This window comes from Dromiciops gliroides, chromosome 3 (genome assembly GCF_019393635.1).
Source record: "Dromiciops gliroides isolate mDroGli1 chromosome 3, mDroGli1.pri, whole genome shotgun sequence".
Classification (NCBI taxonomy): domain Eukaryota; kingdom Metazoa; phylum Chordata; class Mammalia; order Microbiotheria; family Microbiotheriidae; genus Dromiciops; species Dromiciops gliroides.
Genome location: NC_057863.1, coordinates 288413117 through 288437695, shown reverse-complemented (window position 1 = coordinate 288437695; position 24579 = coordinate 288413117). Strand labels below are relative to the sequence as shown.

At 37.9% G+C, this 24579-nt stretch overlaps 1 protein-coding gene across 1 annotated transcript in view; it reads right to left on the bottom strand.

The window, feature by feature from the left end:
* Positions 1-24579, bottom strand: part of DMD (dystrophin) — a 2325391-nt gene that overhangs the window by 387223 nt on the left and 1913589 nt on the right. Inside the window, 1 exon segment of the mRNA XM_043994767.1 lies at positions 267-413. Within this exon segment, the coding sequence (XP_043850702.1) occupies positions 267-413 (147 nt within the window).

Sequence of the window (24579 nt, the reverse complement as noted above, 5' to 3'; positions counted from 1 at the left end):
TGTTACCAATTCAGTTTTCTTATTATAGGGACTTGTATGCTATTTAATCTAGCAAAATATTAAATGCTGACTTGAGAGATGATGAGATAGTGACTGAAGAGTGTTGTTATTAGTCTTGGTGATTACCTTAACCCCTTCAAAATTTAGGCATGTAGAAGTGTACCAAGTGGTTCTGAGTGTCTACTTTTGCAAAATCTGATCACAAAGATAAAATGAAATGACTGTTTTCCAGTGCAGAATGGCAAAGATGATCATGGAAAGCTTACCAGCAGAAGTTTCCACCTGGTATTCAGGTCTTCCAGACTGTTGAGGTTATATGGGGAAAGCTGAATGCCAGACGTTGTGAGCTGACGGGCAAGGCCATTGACATGGTTTACGTTTTCTTCAAGAGGGGCGATTTCTCCTCGCAGGGCCTGCAGGAAACAATCCAGGTTAAGTTGGAAAATGTAAATGCTGACAGCATATACGTATGAATATATTGAAAGGCGGTAAGCATCCGGCTTATTCACTTAATGATGACATGGCATCAATAATGAGAATTTCTTTATGGGCTATGAGGAACTTATGGAGTGGTAAGATGGTGCTAGAATAAGAAACCACCCTATTTCATTATTAGAACTAGAATGCCAACTTTTCTTTCTTTCTTTCTTTCTTTCTTTCTTTCTTTCTTTCTTTCTTTCTTTCTTTCTTTCTTTCTTTCTTTCTTTCTTTCTTTCTTTCTTTCTTTCTGGCAATGAGGGTTAAGTGACTTGCCCAGGGTCAAACAGCTAGTAAGTATCAAGTGTCTGAGGCCAGATTTGAACTCAGGTCATCCTGAATCCAGGGCTGGTCCTTTTTTTTTTTTTCTTTTCTTCTTCTTCTTCTTTTTTTTTGGTGTGAGGCAATTGGGGTTAAGTGACTTGCCCAGGGTCACACAGCTAGTAAGTGTCAAGTGTCTGAAGCTGGATTTGAACTCAGGTCCTCCTGACTCCAGGGCTGGTGCTCTATCCACTGCGCCACCTAGCTGCCCCTGCCGGTGCTTTTTCTACTGCACCACCTAGCTGCTCCCTCAACTTTACTTTTCACAATGAAGAAGAACAATAAATCATGAAATATTGGCAGAAAAACTCTATACTATAAACATAAAAAGTTCCATTTAAGGGTTCTTTTTGTTACATCCCCAAAAAAGTGACATCCTAGTTTCTTGGTATTTCTGTCTATGTGCTGATGATTTAGGGAGATTCCCATGAGGCATTTCAGAGTGTCCCTGAAGCACTGTAGTAGGGCTTCTAAAGCAATGCATCATGACAATCTGTTGAGCAGAAGAACTCTATGCAGATTTGGGGAAGATATTACAATGCATCATATCTAACCCCACCATGGTGACATTTATGGATCTTTAACATGATATATAGCGTCCAAATGTACCAATGAGCAATTTCTAAGGGACAAATTCTCTCACTTAGAAGAACAGTTTGTGTAATGTAATGCCTGTGCACAAGGACAGCATAATTTACTTGGTGATATGCTGCCCTTGCTTGCTTGATCTGGGGTGGGTGTTTCTTCTCTGTCTGGTTCATTACATATATTGAGAAAGTATAGTCTATCCTAGACTTTTTTTTTGTTCTTTTTTCCCAATTTTGAGAGAGTTTCTAAAGCTGGGTGGCATTGTCAAATTTATCCTGATAAGAAGTTCCACAGTCGACATGTATCAAGCACTTAGACATTTTGAAAAATATAATAATACGCCAAATTAGACAGTATAAATGGCCAGCTCATAATGAATTTTTAGGTGGGCTTCTGGCATCACAAAATGAATATATAAAAAACTGAAACCGTCACTTTCCCTATAAAATCTATCCCACCACTAGGCTCCCTATAGCTAACAAATATTCTCAGGGGTCCTCAATCCTAAAAAAAGAAGAGAAAGGCCTCCTTTTCCATTCAAGTATCTTTATTTTTCCACCCTTTCATAACTAAATTTCTTTCAAAAAGGAGTTTACACCAGAAGTTTTATTTCTTTCCTACCTCCTCTCTGTTCAATCCCTGGCTCTGTGGCTTCTACTCAAGCTAACTTTCTAATTACCAAAACTTCTCTTTCAAAGGACATTAATGACTTAAATGACAAATCCAATGGCTTTCCCTCCAAGTCCTTAGCCTTGACTGTAGCTTTTGATGCTGCCAAGTATCCGCCTTAAATCAAGCAACAATTATGTGTTAAGCGCCTACTTGGTGTCAGGCACTGATCAAAGCTCTGGAGGGACAAAGACAAAAATGACATTTTATGCATCCAAGGAGCTTATGTTCTCTCAGGTGAGACAATATGGATATATACAAAATAAACAAGGTAATTCTGTGGAGAGAAGGGACTAGTGAGAGAACAGGAAAGCCTTGATTTGAACACTGAAAGTAATGAGAGCTTCAGGTAGGAGTCAGTGTAAAGGTTTGGGGAAGGGAGATGAAGGGGACCATGTGTGGGTAGAAAGGGAAGGAAAAAAGGAAAAGAGCATTTGTTAAGCATCTCCTATATGCCAAGAACTTTAGAATTATTATCTATTATTATTATCTCCTTTCTACAATTGAGGAAACTGTAGGCAGATGTTAAGTGACATGCCCAGGGTCGTAAGCTGCTAGATTATTTATTTATTTATTTATTTTTGGTGAGGCACTTGGGGTTAAGTGACTAGCCCAGGGTCACACAGCTAGTGAGTGTCGAGTGTCTGAGGCCGGATTTGAACTCAGGTCTTCCTGACTCCAGGGCCGGTGCTCCATCCACTGCGCCACCTAGCTGCCCCAAATTGCTAGATTTGAGTCCAGGACTTTCTGAATTCTGGCCCAGCACTCTATCCACTGTACCACTTAGCTGTCATACTGAGAAAGAGTAAGAAGGCCATCTTGACTGGACCATCTTGTGTGTAAAGGAATATGTATTGTAAGACTGGAAAGGTATATTGGAGGCAGTTTGCGAAGGGCTTTAAATGCCATCTCCCCTGAATTACCCACTCTCTCCTCTTCTCCCTATCTTGACCCCTTGGTGAACCAATTCAACTGTCTACAACAGTTGCCTTCATTTTCTCTCCTCTCAACTTTTTTCTTAATCCTTTACAATCTAGCTTCTGACCTTATCATTGTACTAAAACTACCCTCTCCAAACTTACTATTGGTTTCTTAATTTCTTAATCCAATGACCTTTTCTGAGTCCTCATTCTCCTTGACCTCTCTGCAGCCTTTGACACTGCTGACTCTTTCTTCCTGGATACCCTCCTTTGTAGATTTTCAGGAAACCACTGTCTTTTTATTCTTCTTTTACCTATCTGATTTGGCAACTAAGACATCATTAATAACTTGGGAGAGAGAAGTTTTGGCTGAATTATGAAGTCAGAAGCCAGATTGTAGAGAATTAAGAAGAGAGTAAGAGGTAAGGTAGTGGATACATCCACTGTAATGATGTTCTCAAGGAGTTTGTCCAAAAAGGGAAGAAAGATACAGGACAAAAGTAAAATTACTATCTCTTGATTCTCTTTAGAGATCATTCTTCTATTGGGTTCTTTTTCTTTTCTTTTCTTTTTTTTTGCGGGGCAATGGGGGTTAAGTGACTTGCCCAGGGCCACACAGCTGTCAAGTGTCTGAGGCTGGATTTGAACTCAGGTACTCCTGACTCCAGGGTCGGTGCTTTATCCACTGTGCCACCTAGCTGCCCCTATTGGGTTCTTTATCCTCTTACCACTCCTTAATTTAGTTGTCTCTTCAGGGTTTGCCTTCGGTTCTCTTTTCTTCTCCCTCTATTCTTTCTCTCTTTGTAATCTCAGTCATAGCATTTGTTACTCTGTCTATGCAGAGGGCTCTTTAATTTCTATATCTTGTTCTAACTTCATTTTTGAGATCCAGACCTACATTTCTATTAATCTAAAGTACAATTATACCGGAACATTTCCCTGGGACCTAAAATTCAGCACATACAATACTGAGTTTATCTTTTCTTAAAAAAAAATAGCTAATATTTATATAGTGCTTTAAAGTGTATAAATAACTTTACAAGCATCATCACATCTTATCTCACAATCAACATGAGATCCATGTGTGTGTTCATTATTTCTGTTTGTGGCACCACTGTACACTCTATCTCTTTTAGAAATCTTTAATTTTTCCCCATCCGTTGCCAATCAGTTGCTATGTCTTGTTGATTCTACCTCTTTAATGTGTCTCAGTTTCATCTCCTTTTAATTTTTATTGCCATCACTTTTGAAGGCTACATTATCATTATAAAAACAGTCATCTAATTGGTCTCTTTGCCCAATCTTAGCCCTCCGAAATTTATCTACCTCTACCAGGCTAATCATGTTAAATATAGCAGCATCACTTCTCTACTCAAAAATGTTAGTTGGTTACCTTTGTCAAGAAAGTCTTGAGCTGTTTGGTATTTAAAGGCCTCCATAATCTGCCCATAAACAACCTGCCAAATTTTATCTCATATCAATCTATACCATATACTCTATAGAACTGGAGGGAAGAAAACTTCTTTTTAGGAAGGCAGTTTTGGGGGTGATTTAAGGAGAAACTTTGAAATAATTACAGTGATCTAAGAGTGCAAAGGGGGTGAATTTGAAGGTAAAAGTCTTTCAGTAAATTCTGGATGACTACTCTGTGGGAATGTTGTTGAGGGAGATTCCCTTTAAGAGTTTGAAGGAATTTACACAATATGCATCTTTGAGGACTAACTATATGTATCTACAAGTTTGGCTACATGACCCTTGGGGTCCCTCTTAAAGTCCAAGATTCTATTCTGAGTAAATGTATCAGTAACTTAGCTAATAGTGCATGTCAGTTACATTCATTTTCCTATTTCAATTCAACTCAATGATTATGAAGTAGGAACCATGTGCTCAACAGCAGAAATATGAACATACATATGAAACAGTTCTTTATCTCAAGGAGTTTATATTCAATTAATTATTAAAAAAAACAACACCTTTTCCTCTGGGGTAAATTTAGCAGATTGACAAAACTCAATAAATTCTTAGCAACAACCTCTTCACTTATATCCTTTAAATTTTTGTTTCCCTGACCAACTGTTATCTTCATTCCATCTGCTTCCTTACCATTTTCTTTAGACCTTAGGTTCATTCCTTTATTCACTAACATTCTCCTCTACCCTGAAAGTAATGACTGTTTTAGATTTATTTTGTTTACTAGAAAAATGTTAAAGCCTTCTTAAAGAAATTTAAAATTATTTGAATGGCAATGTACGGTAGAACCTCAATTTACATGGGGATAGGTAGTATACTAGAGAGAAAGCACAGGGCATAGAGTCAGTAAGACTAGTTTGAATCCTGCCGCATATAGGCACTAGCTGTATGATGCTAGTCAAGTCACTTTCAGAAATAATATATATACAAACTGCTTGGTAAACTTTAAAGCACTATAAAGATGTTAGGGATTGTTGTTATTATTAGTAGTAGTATTAGTATTAGTAGTAATAGTAGTAGCTGCAAGCCTGAAATTGCTTGTGACTATAACTTGAGACATTAAGCTTACAGAAGACTGGAAGATAGGATTCTTCAACCAAGATTTGATAAATTCATTTAGTAGCAAAGAAACAAAATGTCACAAAAGAATAAATAAATGTGTTGTAATTTTTACTTACAAATCAGAGGTGATAAGGAGTGAGATATAATGACATGGGAGACTAGGATAGAAGGGGAAGTATGTGAGTAAAGTTTTGCTTAGTTCCATAGGGTATTAAAGTGATGATTTTTCAGTTTGGAGGCATCCAGGGGATAGGAAAGTATGGGAAGAAAACTAGGCACTGAGTAAAAATTAAAGAAAGGAGGGGGCAGCTAGGTGGCCCAGTGGATAAAGCACTGGCCCTGGATTCAGGAGGACCTGAGTTCAAATCCAGCCTCAGACACTTGACACTTACTAGCTGTGTGAACCTGGGCAAGTCACTTAACCCTCATTGCCCTGCAAAAATAAAATAAAATTAAAAATAAAGAAAGGAAAGGTCTAAAGACAACAAAGATTAAGTTAACTGACTGCATTTTTAATAACAAATAGTCTTTAGATGGCATTTTAAGGTCTGCAAAGCACTTTACAAATACCTTTTCATTTGATCCTTATGACAATCCTGGAAGGTAGGTGCTGTTATTATTCCCAGATGAAGAAACTGAAACGCAACAAGGCTAAGTGACTTGTCCAGGATCACAGATTATAATAAGTGAGGTCAGAACTCAGGACATCTTAATTCCAAGTCCAACCATATCTCCCCCTTACCACCTACCTATCTTCACCTACATTGCTAGTGCCCCATGCAAATATAAATATGATGCATTATACCATACATATTGAAAAGCTGATTTAGTGTTGTATAGAAAATGTTTATATGTGAAATATAATAACAATAGGAATTGTATCTGGGGAGTGGGTGAAGGATAGAAAAGGATCCTAGTGGTATTTTTAAATATTCTGTTTTTATTTACAATTTGATCCAGGGCAAACCACTTAACTTCTATTTGCTTCAGTTTTTTCAACTGTAAAATGAAGTTAACGATAGCACCCATCTCCTAAGGTTGTTGTGAAGATTCAGTTAGATAATATTTGTAAAGTGCTGAGCACAGTGCCTGGCACATAGCAGGCACTATACAAGTGTTAGCTATTATTAAAAAAAACAACAGAGGGGGCCAGCTGGGTGGCACAGTGGATAAAGCACTGGGCCTGGATTCAGGAGTACCTGAGGTCAAATCCGGCCTCAGACACTTGACACTTACTAGCTGTGTGACCTTGTGCAAGTCACTTAACCCTCATTGCCCTGCCAAAAAAACAAAAAACAAAAACAAAACAACAGAGAAGACAGTTTTACCAGGCCTATCCTATGAGACCAAAGAAGACTCATCTCTAAATCACCATCACAACTTTTTGTCTCTGAACTACCTAATGTGTCTTTCTGCATTTTGTTCCTGACTGTTCCTTTCTAAAGTCACTGAAGTATTTAGTATTTCATCTGTTTGCTCTGGTTGCAGAAATCCTTTCTTGTACATTGTATTTTCTCTCCTATTTGTACCTGCAGGCTTCTTCACAGATAGATCCTTAGACTCTTTGTGATGATCCTATCATAGCTGAGCAAACCATTCATTAACTAGGCCCAAGTGGGGCCTCTACCGTCATCTGTTCTCTCTCTGGGTAGTAAATTTTGTGGATCCCTGACTCTAGCTTTCTATGGGCTGCATGCAGTTGGTGACCATACCTTATCTGAACGTGGTATCTCTCCAAGGGAGCAGCACAGCAGGTAATTCTAGTGTTTATTAAAAGAGTCAATGAACCTAGCTCTTCCTTGGCTAAGCACCTGATCTGTATGTTATGTGGGGTCTTGTTAAGGGAACTGGAGAGGGGAGGCAGAAGAATTCAGTATGTTCCTTGGTTTCATATCAATTACAATCTAGTAGATACTTATTTGATCCTTAAATTTCTTCATTTTGTTTTATTTAAGCCTGCATGTTTTATAATTATAAATAGAAATAACTCCTACAACAAAATAAAGTGTTAACCGAGAAATACTTCCTTTTTCTGCCCCAATTGATGCTAGCAAGACCCGTTGGGCAAAAGGCTCCTTACATTGCAATCTGTTCCCTCTCTGTCACTTAGTACCACTTTAGATCCTAAGTATGCAGGTGAGAATATACTAATTGAATATGCATAAAATGCCATTGAGTATTACAATTAAAAATCTCACTAAATTAGACTAATTGAAGGGAAGGACAGTCTGAATTAGCAAAAAGTCTGAATTAAAGGGAATTAAGAAGTCAGCTCACTTTTATTGCCTTCAAGCAGATGTAGTAAAATAAGCTAATGACTAATGAAACTGATGAGTAGATGCCTGTTTGCATTCCAATGGATGCTGATAAATGCTATCCACCAATGGAGCCAGCATAGTTGCCTCTCATTCAGAAGAATGGGGAGGCAAGTCAGCACCACTTTATGGCATCTGGGCATCAGCTAGATGGAGTAGGCAGTGCTAGCTCTAGTCACCTTATTCTAAATCAAGTCGACACTCTGAATGAATTAAATAATGCATCTTTGTTCCTTGACTCCCTTTCTTGTGTACTTAAAATTCTGACCCTATGCCTTTGGGATCAAGTCACTTCTATTGGTTTTTAGATGTGGATCTCTACGCTGATGATTCCCAGATCCATTAATCCAGGCCTGATCTCTTTCCTGACCACCAGTCTCATGTCTCTACCTGCCTATTAAACATCTCAAACTGGTTGTCACGTCAAAACTCCAGTAATTATCCCCCTTCTATTATCTCCCATTTTTCCAAGTTCTCTCTTACCGTAGACAGTGCCACCATCCTTCCAGTGACCCCAGATACTATTCTCAATTCCTCACTCTCAGCCACCACCTCTGATGTGTTGTCAAGTCTTGTTGATTTCATGACATCTCTCATATATGACCCTTTCCTTCCTCTGACACGGTTACCACTCTTGTCAAGGTCCTTATCACTTCATGCCTGGATTATTGCAATAAGCTTATGGTGGATCTCTCTGCCTCAAGTCCCTCTCCTCATACTAGTCAATATTCTACTCAGCTGTCAAACTGGTCTTCCCTACAGTAAACTAGGTGGCACATTGGAAAGAGTATGTGTATCTGAAGCTGAGAAGACTCAAATCTGGCCTCAGATACTTACTCTCTATATGACTCTGTGCAAGTAACTTAATTGGTATCTGTCTTAGTTATTTAATCTGTAAAATAAGAATAACAATACCACCTATCTCACAGAGCTGTTGTGAGGATAAAATGTTTCCAAAGCACTTTGCAAACCTTAAAATACTATATAAATGTGATGATTATGGTGGTGTTGTTGGTGGTGATGACAACTATGATGATGATGATGGTCTGACCATGTCACCTCCCTATTCTTTTTTTTTTTTTTTTTTGGTGAGGCAATTGGGGTCAAGTGACTTGCCCAGGGTCACACAGCTAGTAAGTGTCAAGTGTCTGAGGCCAGATTTGAACTCAGGTCCTCCTGAATCCAGGGCTGGTGCTCTATCCACTGCACCACCTAGTTTCCTCCCCGTCCCCCCCCCCAGACACCTCCCTATTCAATAAACTCCAGTGGCTCCCCATAACCACCAGGATTAGATATAAAATCCTTTGTTTGATATTCAAAGTCCCTCATAACCTAGTCCCCTCCTACCTCTCTGGTCTGCTTATATCTTAGTTTTCTCCACATACTTTGTGAACCAGTGATATGGGTCTTTCTGCTGTTCGACCCACATGATATTCTATCTCTCAACTCCAGATATTTTCACTGACTGTCCCCTATGCCTGAGAATTTTCTCCCTTCTTTTCTCTGTCTCCTGGAAGCTCTCACTCCTTTGAAGTCCCAGCTAAAATAACACCTTCTACAAGGAGACTTTGCCAATCCTCCTTTATCTTTATGTTTTCCCTCTGTTAATAATCTCTTATTTATTATCTATAAACCTTGTGGTTGTTTACATGTTGTCCCCCAAATTAGATGATAAACTCCTTGACAGAAGGGACTGTGTTTTTTTTTACTTTTTTTTCTTTGTATTCCTAATGCCTGAAACAGTGCTTGGCAACATAGTAGGTGCTTAATGAATGCTTGTTGATTGACTGATGGTGACTATTTTTTTAAGTGAGGCAATTGGGGTTAAATGACTTGCCCAGGGTCACACAGCTAGTAAGTGTTAAGTGTCTGAGGCTAGATTTGAACTCAGGTACTCCTGACTCCAGGGCCGGTGCTTTATCCACTGTGCCACCTAGCCTCCCCTGATGGTGACTATTTTATAAAGGCATGGCCCCTCTCTCCCACTGACTCTGTGATCCAGACTTTTTCAAGTAAATCCTCTACTGCCTCCACTCTTCTTGCTCTTGCCTTCAGCTATCATGAGTCATCTGGTATCTCTATTGTGATGCATACTGAGAAGCCTCAGCTTGTCTCTGCCACCTACTCCACAGGCCACTGTTACCTTGGAGGATGTGGGGCAGCTCTGCATTAGGGACACAACCTTTGGACTAGATTGTTGAAGATGGATGAACACTTGAGAAAATGTGTTCTTTGAAGTTAAAAATTTATACAATAGTGTCTAAAGAACTAAGGCAGGAAAGAAAGAGAGTTAAATTCTGAGTCTGGCTAGACCTGGGAATTCCTTAGGAATCCATTTCTATAATGTTGCCTATGAACTGCTAATTATCTCCTTCTTTTAGGGGAACCCTCTGCCCCCCTCACCCTCTATAGAAACATACACGCATGTGCACACAAAAACTGCAAGAAAATATCAACCTTATTCCCAACCTTCTGTAACTTTCTGTCAACAAAATGAAAGCTGCAAAAAAGGTTGTCTATGGGCTTTTAAGAAATTAAATGCAAAATCACCAAGATTGAAATAAAAACGTTTCTAATGAGCATAAATAAATCATTGAAACAGGCAGTGTGTTCTTAGGCTTTAAGAAATGAAGGGAATACCAATATTTTCTTTCAGAGAACTCTTAATTATATGAAATGAAACATGAAGTGGCAGTTAAGGAAATCTATTTATTTATTTATTAAAGAATGAATGATAATCCATGAATTGCTAAGGAGACCAATCACAGAGAAAAAAAATGGCACATGCCGGAGTTCTCTTAGATTTTGCTTTAGATTAAAATAAAAAGTTCCTTCTGCTTGCCAAAATTTTCACCAGTGTGCAAAACATTGACTAGATTTTTCCATTTATCATCCTTAACATTTTTTCTATTAGATTCCCTCCCTCTCCAACCACTCCTTTTATTACCCTGATAAAGAAATGCATTTTTTTTTTTTTTGCAGGGAAATGAGGGTTAAGTGACTTGCCCAGGGTCACACAACTAGTAAGTGTCAAGTGTCTGAGGTTGGATTTGAACTCAGGTCCTCCTGAATCCAGGGTTGGTGCTTTATCCACTGCACCACCTAGCTGCCCCCAAAATGCAATTTTTTGCCTTCTTCCAAGGACGCTCACACCAAAGCTTGTCAGTTAAAATGAAACAGAGGGACATGAGAATTACATAATTCTGCCACCAAATTTCACTTTTACCTGAAGTACTCATGTAAGTCAGACATACGCTAAGAATATCACACAGATCCATATTCTGAGAGATAGGTAACAGCAAGTTAAAGAGAAACAGACCCTGCTGACATATTTTGGACATGCTATCTAATTAATTTTAATCCTGAGTATATAATAGCTTCTGGAGTAGTCTTATAGATTCTGGATTTTGAGACCAATTTTAATATCGTCCTTATACCCAGGGAGTGCTGGTAAAGGTTTAATAACTGGCTCTCAAAAAAAAGGGAATGTAAAATACAGTTTTAAGTATAATTTGTTATTAACATTTTAGTAAAAACTAATTTAGTAAAAATTAATCTGATGGTAACATGCAGGATGAATTAGTGGGGAAAGGAAACTACTGAGACTGTTACAATTGTTTAGAAATGAAATAAGCAATTGGATTAGGCTGGTGGCAGTGGGACCACATATTTATTCAAATATGTTCTTACATATGATTTAAATTTCATAAAGCTTTTGAGAGAGCATAGCCCCCTATCTCTTAAATATTCCAGCATATAGCATAGTACCACACATATATTTTGTTGTTTAGTCATGTCTGACTATTTATGACCCCATTTGGGGTTTTCTTGGCAAAGATATTACTGGTGTGTTTTGCCATTTCCTTCTCCAGCTTATTTTACATAGGAGGAAACTGAGGCAAACTGGGTTGAATGACTTGACTAGGATTACATAGCTAGCAAGTGTCTGAGATCAGATTTGAACTCACAAAGATGAGTCTTACTGACTCCAGGACTAGCACTCTATCCTCTATGCCACCTAGCTGTCCATTACACATATATGGACATACCTAATATTGTTTGATAACAATGATAAATATGATTTTATAAAAACAGTCCTATGAAGGAATGTATTCAGAAAAAATTATTCATAGTTATAAACATCATAGTCTTTAAACTATAATAATAACAAAACTCCTTAGAACTATATAATAACAATTTTAAGAGGTTCTCTTGTTTATCATTAAAACAGATTTTGTTATCTCTGTGATGTATTTAGGGATTGTAATAAGTATGTGCAATAGAAGCAATGGTTGTGAAGTATCCATTCAATATGCTGTACTTAGCTTCTTTTAGATTGGGTATGTATATTTAATTTTAGTGCTACTGGGGACAGGTACTATTGAAACAAAATGGATTTTAGAAGATTTGATTTTCCATCCAATATACTGTTATAAACTCAGAAATAGTAAAGTAGGAATGAACCAGAGGTTAATATAAATCCTCTAAGAAATAGTTGAGATAAAAATAGTTCAGATAGAAGTTTGCCCAAGAGAAAGATGACAAAATGCCCTTCAGTATTTTCTACTTTTTGCTTATTACAGGTTCTGAATTGGATAAAAGACCCTTGGCCTTCACAAGATACTATTCTTTCTTGAGAAAGAACCCCACAAAATACCCTTCCCCAACTTACCCAAATCCCATTAAAATACAAAGGATTTTCCTTATTAAAAAGTTGATCAAGAGAATATGTCAATTATTGTAATTGTAATTATTGCCCTCTTGTTTACCATATAGTTTAATCTAAGGAGGAAAAGAGAACTGCTAGGTATTACACTGAATAGAACACTCGGCCTGAAGTCAAGAAGACCTGAGTTCAAATGTGAATTCAGATACTTACTAGTTGTGTGATCCTGGAAAAGTCACTTAACCCTATTTGCCTCTTCTCATCTATAAAATGAGCTGGAGAAGGAAATGGCAAATCACTCTAGGATCTTTGCCAAGAAAACCACAAATGGGGTCATAAAGTATCAGACACAACTGAAAATTGACTGAACAAGAAGTGAAAGAAAATATTTACTTTCTTTACTTAAAGTACTGCCATTTGTAAGAGATTTTCCCCATCAATTAGCAAATTGTGTGTATCCCCCTGTGTGTGTGTATTAATGTGATATCCTCTGTGTGTGTGTGTGTGTGTGATTAACGTGATATCTTTTATAAAAGTATGGACCTAAGGTATGTCAAGTTAATTCAGAGTTCTAAATTCTTCTCTCTTTCCACCTAATTGGCATATACTACCTAGATATTACTCTGACTTATCTGACCATATCTATACCACAAAATGCCCATGTGCAGGTATGTTCGTTCGTTCTTTCTTTCTCTCTTTCTTTCTTTCTTTCTTTCTCTTTCTTTCTTTCTTTCTTTCTTTCTTTCTTTCTTTCTTTCTTCCTTCCTTCCTTCCTTCCTTCCTTCCTTCCTTCCTTCCTTCCTTCCTTCCTTCCTTCCTTCCTTCCTTCCTTCCTTCCTTCCTTCCTTCCTTCCTTCCTTCCTTCCTTCTCTCTCTCTCTCTCTCTCTCTCTCTCTCTCTCTCTCTCTCTCTCTCTCTCTCTCTCTCTTTTTGTGGGGCAATGAGGGTTAATTGACTTGCCCAGGGTCACACAGCTAGTAAGTGTCAAATGTTTGAACTCAGGTCCTCCTGAATCCAGGGCCAGTGCTCTATCCACTGCACCACCAAGCTGCCCCCCTGTTTTTCTCTTGTATGAAAACTTTAATCCATGAAAACTCATAGTCCAGCACAATCTAGTTACTGATTGAAGGTAGGTTTGTCATTTATCAGAATCTGATAAAGTATTAATTATGGGGATTTGTTGATTTTTGATTCGAGGCTGGTAGGTGGTACAGTGAATAGAGTGCTCACCTGAGTTCAAATCCTGCCTTAGACTAACTATCTGTGTGACCGCAGGCAATTTCCTTAATCTGTTTGCCTCAGTTTCCTCTCCCATAGAATGGAAATAATAACAGAATTTACCTTCCAGGGATATAGTAAGGATCACATGAGATATCAATTGTAAAGTGTTTAGCATGGTTCTTGGAGCCTACTACTCAGCACTATATCAATGTTAGCTCTTATTATTATATGAAAAAAATAGTGGCTTTCTAGCAGATTTAAGGGATAAAGACTGGACTTGTGATTTTATTGTAAAGGGAAGACCTGGGTGAGGAAATTCCCTCTCCCAAAGCAGTTTGGCACCTTCTCTGTATTTATAGTTGTGACTTGACCAGGGTCTCCAGAGGTAAGCCTTAAACTTGGTCTTTCCTGGCTTTGAGGCTGTCTTTCTCTTCACTACACCATGCTGTTTCTCAGCAAGCTCAAATATATTATTAGAAACTGCATTAGTATTTTAACAAGGAGAAAATAAATATTTTGATTTTGACAAAAGAAGTCATCAGAAAGGGAAAAAGTCCTAAATCACTGGATGAATTTATTATTTCTTAAAACTTGACTGATATCTAAGTAATTGGTGTATTTTATTTAATATTAGTTTCTTTATAACTTTTTCTTTCCTCATATAAAAGGGAAAATACTTTTATGTGTCCTGAAAACCAGTGACACTGATCTTAGAAGGTAATTTAGATAAATGTTATGTTATTTTACTGTCAAACAATTGCAATTGATTAAGGAAAAATCCACCCTATATCTTTCCTACCTTGGGTAATATAAAAGGTTAGCATGCATAGCAAATAATTGAAAAGATTTCTGATTTTTCTTCAAATGAAGCTGGGACAAAATTTCATTAAAACATAACTTACATCCTGATATTAAACCAACCTCCAGGCAATTTTAACAAGTAGACAACCTTGAAAATCTTTCCCTTCAACTTTTCTAATAAAATGTCAGAATATTTTCAAACAAAATATTTTATTCACTTTATAAACCAAGAAATCAATAGGACTTATATCCATTTGTATGGTTTATATTTCTTTTAATTTTAAGATTTATTTGGGTATATACAAGTATATTTCTTTTTATATCATTTATTATAAATTACAAATTATATGATATCATATTAAGTTATTTATTTATTTATTTTATTTTGGGGTACATACAAATTGCCATCATAGTGGCTAACTCTATGACATAGGACAAGATTTGTGTAGGTCACAACAAACCCTAAAACATCTTCTCATTCTAGTTTGGAGTAGAACACACAGTTGGATACCGAAAAGGAGGAGAGCTGTTCATGGAGCAAAAGTATTGCCTGTTAAATATTTAAAGACTTAAAGGAAGGCAGTGGGTAGGGTCGTCATGGAGGATTTATGGCAGAAAATAAACAAAAGCTGCACAGGGAGTAAAAGTGTGGATGGACTGAGATCTGAACATTTGGAAATATTGCTGACATTGATAAAATTAATAGTTCAGTGATATATTGAAATAGTAAAGAAGTAGACAAGTTGCTGATTTCTTGGCCCTGATTCAGGTGTTTTGGCACTCGGGCCCAAAGACTATCCCACCAATGAGGCCAAGATATTACAGAATTCATACTATTATAAGGTAGGTTGTTTGGGGGAGACCTGGATCTGAATTTCTACCGCAGCTATATTAATTGGGTTACAGATACAATGGCTCCCTACTTGGTGATTGGTATATGGATTCTACTTTGAGGAGGTTCCCTCTCTGGGTACTATAAAAGTGAGTTATGACATTGTTTTTGGTCCCCACCCCTGCCATTTTAAAAAAAGTCCCTTGAGCCTATTGGGGTTCTCAGATATGGGGAAGAAAATTGGATCTTGCCAACATTCCTACTGCTATAAGTCATACATTGTCATATTAAAGTGAATAATTGCTCTGGAGTCACTTCTACCCTCTCTCCCCCTCCACCCACTGTGTTTGACTCCCTGGAGAGGCTAATGAGCTCTTTCCATTGGAAATTCTCAAATTGACAATATTTTTTTGAAAACCAAACACTAGATAGACCTATTTTATTTTGCACACTTCCTCAGAATAAAAATTGGGTTGTAGGAGCTACCAACCAAAGAGAGAGAATGACCCTGTATGGGCACAGTTCTTGTAAGCTCATAGTCTTTGGAGGGTCCTGAGGTATAAGAGATACTGTTATATCTTATGAGTTGGACCAACTGCTGAGAATAAAACCAAAACAGCTCATTGCTAGGTGACTCTGAGGTCTTTATGTGGAAAGTCCAGAGGGTCTTTAATAATCCTCTTCACACTGGAACTGAAAAATCGGGAGGCTCTCCTAGAGCTGATATCTATAGCTTCTGGATTCCTGACCAAAATACTTAACGGAATGAAGTGATGCTCATGGGTCAGTGTGGGGAGGGGTGATCTGACTTACTCAAATAGAAAAAATGTTCAGGTTGGGATTGCTACCACTCTCTAAGATCTAGCACAATGTAGCACAATGAGAGTTTCAGGTACTCGTTTCCTCCTCTAACCCATATACACCCATATTTCTCTCTAGACCTGGCAAAAAACCCTCTATTTACTTGGACTAACTGAACCAGGTCAAACTTGTTCAACCACTATTTCCTGGTCCCCCTCCAGTGGATGATGGAGGTGTGTAGGAGATTCTTATGTTTATTTTGGCCATTTCCAGTTGTCTGACTCTGGGGGTACCCTATGTACAAGGAAACTTGGAAACAATTATCATCAATGAGGCTTACTGAAGTGCTGTTGAGTGCATGGCGCTCCCCCTGCCCCTCCTACGCTCCCCCTCCCCAGGACCATGGAGTCAGATGGCCCAGTTATATTTGCCTCTGGTCCTAGAACTCCCCACTAGCACACACTCTGGACCCTGGCCTTAATGTACTCGGAGACCTCATGAAACTTTCTAGATCATTATCCAGTCAGTGGGAAACATCTCTTTACAGCATATGGCACTACAGTAAAGTTAAAAAAAACAACAGCCAATGTAACCAGATGAATCCCATTACTCACAAAACCAGTTGCCTACAAGTCAATGTCAAAAATAAAACCAAATGGGGAACCTTCAAATTTTATGTCACTGAGGATTCTTCCCACTAATTCTTATGATTTAAAGGATAACTTTGTATATTCTCTCCACTTCTTGATGATCAAAATAGATCATATTTATTTCCCTTACTATCCCCATCAGTGCCTCCAGGCATAACATGTAATTGCCAGTCATATTAATCCTAATATCTAGAAACCAAGGTGTCTTTAGCATGGGTGAAGCATATATCTTGACACCTCACTGCAACCAAGACTGAACGAGTGATCTAATCTCAGGGGCCTTCATTCCTAATGGCATCATCTATTTCTTCACAGGATGCTAGACAAGAGCAGAACCCTCCCTAAATTTTTGGACACTAACATAAAAAAAAAACCCAACAAAACAGTTCATACCACTGTCCTTCTTTCCCCAAGATGACAGCATCTTTATTCCTTGGCAAAAAAATATGGACAATCTATGGCTGTGGGATGATCATCAGACCCTTAATGTTTTCATCACCACAGACTAGTATCATCTTCTCTTTATTTCTGGCCTCCTGCACCAGTTGGGAGCAGGCCACCATTTTTCATAAAAGTAGACCTCAGTGGAACACAGTCCATTTTGGTGAAAATGTTGTAACATACAATCTAACCTGTACCTAGCAGAGAGACAAATGGAATACAGCCTTCTTGACCCAGTTCAAGTGATATGAATTCCTTCGGACCTCCACCACATTCTAACATTTTGTGAACTTTGTCTCCCAGTCCTAAAAGATCAGTGAAGTATAATCAATTTAAAATCATCCAATTAGCCCACAGTGCCTTGGCTAATCTTACTGAGTGCAATGTCTAAGCAAAGTTAGAAAATGTTTTGTTAAGGGGCAGCTAGGTGGTGCAGTGGATAGAGCACTGGCCCTGGAGTCAGGAGGACCTGAATTCAAATCTGGCCTCAGACACTTAACACTTACTAGCTGTGTGACCCTGGGAAAGTGACTTAACCCCAACTGCCTCACCAAAAAAAAAAAAAAAAAGGAAAAAAAAAAAGAAAATGTTTTGTTAAACAGGGAAAAAAATAGACTTTCTTAGGAATCTGAAAGAGGTTATTAGAGAGTCAGGAAGGATCACCAGAAAATAGATATGGTACTAACATGGGGGCTCCCAAAATTGTAAATTACCTTTAGAAAGGTTTATAGGATACTATTGGAGGTTCACTGAATGGAGGGTCTGCTTACAGATATATGAAAGATTGCCCAAGGTATTCCCATGGCCAGATACACCCAACAAGTATTCCAGAAATCAAAGAAGAGATATGCTGTGGCATCTCATTATACCCTGACCTCCATGGCCTTTTCATAGTGGAAATCTGTTACCTCTGAAGTAAAAAATGGGGCTCTCTTCTCATAGATGGATTCACAAACTAGCCTATTATGACCCCGTGCCTACTATAACAGAAAAAGAGTGCAGCAGATCTATAACATCTGAGAAAAGGAACTGCTGGTGATAAAGACAATCTTTAAAGTATAGTAGAAATTCCATCTTGCGGGATAACAATAGCTAATAAGCATTCACACCAAATGCTAGAACTTCGAATATCTATAATTTATATGTAAATAAATAGCACAGGGGGGCAGCTAGGTGGCACAGTGGATAGAGCACTGGCTCTGGAGTCAGGAGTACCAGAGTTCAAATCCGGCCTCAGACACTTAACACTTACTAGCTGTGTGACCTTGGGCAAGTCACTTAACCCCAATTGCCTCACTAAAATAAACAAATAAATAAATAGTACAGGATCTGGTCTGGTGGGCCCCATTTTGTAGTTAATGTTAAAATTGAACACCTCTTAAAAGCCAGCGCTGATGGCTAGGCACCATGTTTTTGAAGCTAAAGTAAAGGGTTTCTAAAGTGGGGCACCCCTAAATACACTCCTCCAGATGAAAAATGTCATGGCTATTTCAGTCTTTTCTTCAATCCCATCATAAGGAACAATAGAATCTGTTTATTTAGACTCTATTCACTATCCTGTACATCAATTCCACCTTTACCCATTGAGGAAAAAAAAATCATTGGAGGCAGGCTTGTAAGTATATTGGAACTCTTGTTTATATTCCCAGGCAATGGTCAGATGGCTATAATTCAACTGTTTCATGATTGGTGGGCAATAGGACCTTGCAAGTGACCATCTAGGACCTTTGCTGTCCCTGGCTCTGCCATGTCATTGTCTGATATGTGCAAACATGCAAGCTATTAAAGGGACTGCTGGATGACACAGTGGATAGAGTTCTAGGCCTGGAATCTAGAAGATATGTATTCAAATATAGCCTTGGACACTTACCAACTGTGTGACCCTGGGCAAGGCTCTTACCCTCTGTCTGCCAGAGTTTCCTCAACTGTAAAAAGGAGATAATAGTATCACCTATCTTGCCAGATTGTTGTGAGGATCAAATGAAATAATATTTGTAAAGGATCTAACATAGCATCTGGTAGGTAGTAGGAACTATATAAGTGTTGTTGTTGTTCTTACTTGGAAGGACCCAGCTGAGAAACTAGCACAGCTTCTTTAGCCCCCTGTTGCTACATAGCAATGCTCACTTTTTCTCAATCGACTGACAAATTTGATAGCATTCCTAGGATGCCAACTTAGTGGCTGTTGTCATTTTGGGGGAAAAAGGCTCCTTTTATTCCCCCTTTTGCCAAAAGAATTTGATTACTTCTCCAAAGGGCCTTCTGACTTCAGATTTCTTACCCTTATGTTTCATAACAAAGGACCTAGTACCAAATACTTCCTTTTCATTATCCTTCAAATCAAAATTCACCTGTTTTTTGCATCTCCCTGAAATCCAATAGGCAATCTGCACGTGTGCATTATGTCTTAGAGTCCCTTTCACTGTGATACCGTATATCTTTGGTATTACTGGATTGCCTTATTTTCCATGCCCATACTAACTGATTTACTTCTTCATAAAGAATACACTGACTTTGCTAACTATGATTTCTATATCTAGTTCTTTCTGATCCCCACAACTTGGATCAATGTCCTGATGGATAAATAGTTGAAGGAAACTGAAGCCACACAGACAATCCAGTAGTCTAATGTAGAGGCTGCCAAAGAAAAATAAAAGTAGGTAGTTGATCAATCATTACCAAAACCTGAAGGAACCACTGCAGGTAGGAGGTTACATCTGACCGTCCATCCAGAAATGCTGCAACTGATCCTCTAAGATCAACCATAGAGAGTCAAATGAGTCACTGTATAACTCTGACTTCCTACTTCTCCAAAAACTTATTTTATCTCACCAGAACAAAATACTCAGGTATATGGGAAAATGCAAAGAGAGGATAAACAATATGAAGAAAGGCAAATAGGAAGTTGGGTTGCTACCCATCACACTGGTCTATCAACTATTTTGTTGTTCAACTGTTTTTCAGTCATGTCCATCTCCCTGTGACCACATTTGGGGTTTTCTTGTCAAAGATACTGGAATGGTTTGCTATTTCCTTTTCTAGCTCATTTTACAAATGAGGAAACTGAGGCAAACAGGGTTAAGTGAACAACTATACCGCTTTATCAAACTGTTCTTTATGTACAGGGTATAGCTAGTAGATTACTAACTTATTAGTTTTATAATAGAGTGTACCAAGCAGGCATGATGGCAGTTTCTTTAAAGAATGATTATTGCATTTTTTATGTATTTATGGTACTTTAGCCCAATTTGTCAACATTGCCACTGCTCACACTTGGCCCATTTCCCATTGTATTACCTGGAAAGCATCCTCCACTTTCTCCTATAACCACTACCACATCCTTTTTCCTTGTAATTCATCTTTCAGATACCTCTTTGACTGCCATCTTCTTCTTTCTTATATTTATTTTTTATTTTTTTAGTGAGGTAATTGGGGTTAAGTGACTTGTCCAGGGTCACACAGCTAGTAAGTGTTAAGTGTCTGAGGCTAGATTTGAACTCAGGTCCTCCTGACTCCAGGGCCAGTGCTCTATCCACTGTGCCACCTAGCTGCCCCCTGACATCTTCTTTGATTGGCTACATCTCCTTGGCATCCCAACAAGGGAGATTTCTATTTGAGGGTATCTCATCAGAACAAGAACATATGTAAGACTAAATGATAGGGCTACAAATGGTGGAAGAATTTAATTTTAGGGATATTCATTTGGTAATGTCCCTGAATGATTTGCAATTTGGCTTCAAAATACTAACACTTAGGCCCCAAACTAAAAATGTTAATGTTCAAATCATATAAAGTAAGAAAATAAAGGAACACTTGGCAGTAATTTGTTATTGTTTCAACCAAGCAAGTCACCCTATTGATTATTCTACTCCTCACTCCAAGAGTTTCCTAACTTATTACTGTATGTTGGCATAGGAGTCTACTAACTTGCTTTTATTTCACTCATTCTCTTGCTTATGTGGTGGTAAAAATCATGATTATGGAATCTGCATACTTGATAGGTAGAATACCTAAATGGGCCTTCTGTGTCTATAATAGCTAGGAACACAAGCAAGCTAGAGCTGTAAAAAGATTACATTTGGAAAGCATACTGACAAGCCCTTCCTCACAGGAAAAAAGAGCAAGTTCAACATAAAATCATTTTTAAAGTGGAAAAATAGATATCTTTGTAGTTACATATTCCACTTTTACACTAATTATTAGCTGATTTTTAAATTCAAGGGTCAACCATTCTGTGGGAGCTTTAATAAACCATAAGTATTATGAATAAAACCCATAATAATGATATGTGAAATAGTCTTCCTGATTATTGATAATGCATTAAATAACATTTCTACCTTTATTCTACCATAATTTAATGATTTAATATGCACCTAATCCAAGTAGAGTCACTGGATTAAAGATCACAAGACCCTCTATTTAAAGCTGGAAGGGACCCTGGAGGACAAAGAGTTCAACCCCATCATTTTACAGATGAAGAAATTGAACCACAGAGAATTAAGTATCTTGTCCAGGGTCACACAGCTAGTCGGAATCTGTGGCAGCTAAATTGTACAATGGATAGAGTTCTGGACTTGGAGTCAGGAAGACCTGAATTCTATGTGTTCGTTCCTAATCCAGTCAATATAATAATAATAATAATAATAATAATAATAATAATAATAATAATAATAATAATAATAAAACTAGCATTTTACATGGTACTTTAGGTATGTATGGCTTTTTTTAAACAAATATTATCTCACTTTATACAGTGCTTAACATAGTGCCTGGCACATAGTAGGGCTTAATAAATGTTTATTGAATTTAATTATCCTTACAACAACCCTAGATGTTAGGGGCCTTTTATTATCCCCATTTTCCAGTTGAGGAAACAGGCAGAGAGAGGTTAAGTGATTTGCCTAGTCATTTAATATCTCTACCTCAGTTTCCTCATCTGGAAAATGAAAGGTTTGGACTTATGGCTTCCATTGTCCCTTCCAGATCTAAGTCTTTTGAGATAGGGTTTGAGGTCAAATCTCCCAGCTGCAAAAGTAGCACTCTACTTCTCCATGCAACAATTTTACATGGGATAATTATTTCACATGAAGCTTTATGGAATGATAAGATGATAGAGCAGAAAGGAACCTCATCCAGCCCTCTTTCATTATAGACGAGGTGGAGAGAGGTATATTGATTTGTCCAAAGTCTTTCATATGGTCAGTGGCAGAGCTGGTTGGTGATAAAACTAGAATCTGAGTCTTCAGTCTCCCAAACCAGCACTAGTTTTTGCATGCTACCTCTTAGACTCATAGCCTACAAGAGCAGAAAGGAACCTTGGAGGTCATCTAGTTCAATGCCCAAATTTTATAGATGAAAGAAGTTCTTAACAGATGATTATGTATTTATCATATTAATATATCCAAACCTTCTCAGATCTACCTGTTTCCATTTCTTGGGGACACTAGTCACATATGTTATCTTCTAGAGTACTAATCTAGACTTTTCTGATCAAGCAATCCCATCAATAAAATATTTCTGATTGTGTACTAGCTATACATATATAGTGGCTTATTTATAAATTATATGCATGTACCACTACAATAAATTATTTACATAATAGAACTTAAACATCAAATGGGAAATTTTAAATGATGAGATAAAAGTGAGGAAATATTAGTCCCTAGAATTAAGAAGGACACCAGTAGAGTTGATCAAATAGATAGTGACATGGTCAGATTTATCTTTAGGAAATCACTAACAGCTAAGTAGGTGATGGTTTGGAGGGTGGAGAGATTTGACCAATTAGAAGGTTATTGCAACGGTTCAAGTGATGGAGGCCAGTGGATATGTCATCATGAAGTTATCCAGGGGTCGAGGCAGCTAGGTTAACATAGTAGATAGAGCGCTGGCCCTGAAGTTGGGAGTATCTGAGTTCAAATTTCACCTCAGACAATTACTACCTTCATGACCCTGGGCAAGTCAATTGCCTTAAACATCTAGGGCCATCTCCAGTTATTCTGATACATATCTTGCCACTGGACCCAAATGGCTCCGGAGGAGAGAATGAGGGTTGGTGCCTTTGCACAGCCCTGCCTCACTTAAATCCAATGCACTTCAAGTCATAATATTACCCTGATGTTATGGTCCTTTTTGAGAACTAAGGACAAATAATAACAACAACAACAATCTGGGGGTGGGAAGGTTTTCACATTGCACCTGAACAGTTTCTGTAGGTAGTATTTAGGTTTTAACTGTTCAATAAATCCTGTTATAGGTATCCTAACTTCATGGAATCAGTACCCAAATTTACTCCCTCTTTCAGACATCTTTCACCATAAAGAAAGGAGGGAAGCATCATGCAGTGTATTAGAAAGAACAATAATAATGATTATGATTTAAAACACCACCACCACCACATATGGTACTTTACAGTTTAAAAAGCAAATTCTTCACAATGATTGTATGAAGAAGTTAATGCGAATATGGTCTCCTTTGCACAGATGAAAAAACTGAGGCTCAGAGAGAGGTTCAATAACTTACCCCCAGTCAATTAGCTTTAGAACTGGGCTTCAAACCAGGTTTTATAACTGTCTGGTGCTCTTTCCTATATAACACCAAACCCCTGCATCTAAGAGCTTGTTGCCTTATCTCCATGCTCTCTTTGGACACCAATAGCCCATTTCAGATATTAGCACCAGCAGTTCCGTTCAGAGCAGAGTCCTTGAAGGCAAGCTAAAAGCAGCTTAAGAAGAATGAACAGTGATTAAATGTTCTACCATTTACTTCAAACAAACAGATGTTAATTAAACACAGTTCAAAGGCTTCAATGGTTATGACCAAGTCTTTGGAGGCTGAGGACTGCTGCTACTTATAAGCATCATGTAAGACAGGAAGTTGTATGGTAAAAAAGCAATCTTACATTTAACTAACTGGGAAGAGAATACTTGGTAAAGAAAAATGTTTAAAATATATTTTTAATTTAAACTTTGGACAAACATTCAGTTCTAGGACAATTTTAAGGATGAAAAACATTGCAAATATACCAGGTAGGGAATGACTTTTTCTTCTTTTTGTATCCTTAATGCTTAGTGTGGTGCTTGGCACGTAGTAAGAACTTTAATAAATGTTTACTGATTGCTACCACTTATTTGACAATGGGAAACATTTGTTCGTTCTTCTTCAGTTGCTTTTTGCCATGCCTTCAAAGCTTCTTTTCTGAAAGGAACTTCTGGTCCTAATATCTGAAAGGAACTATTGGTGTCCAAAGAGATGATGGTGATAAAGGAAACATGCTCTTAGATACAGAGACTTGGGGAGTATAGGAAAGAGCACTATTGTATAAAAGTGACAAAACTTTTTTAAA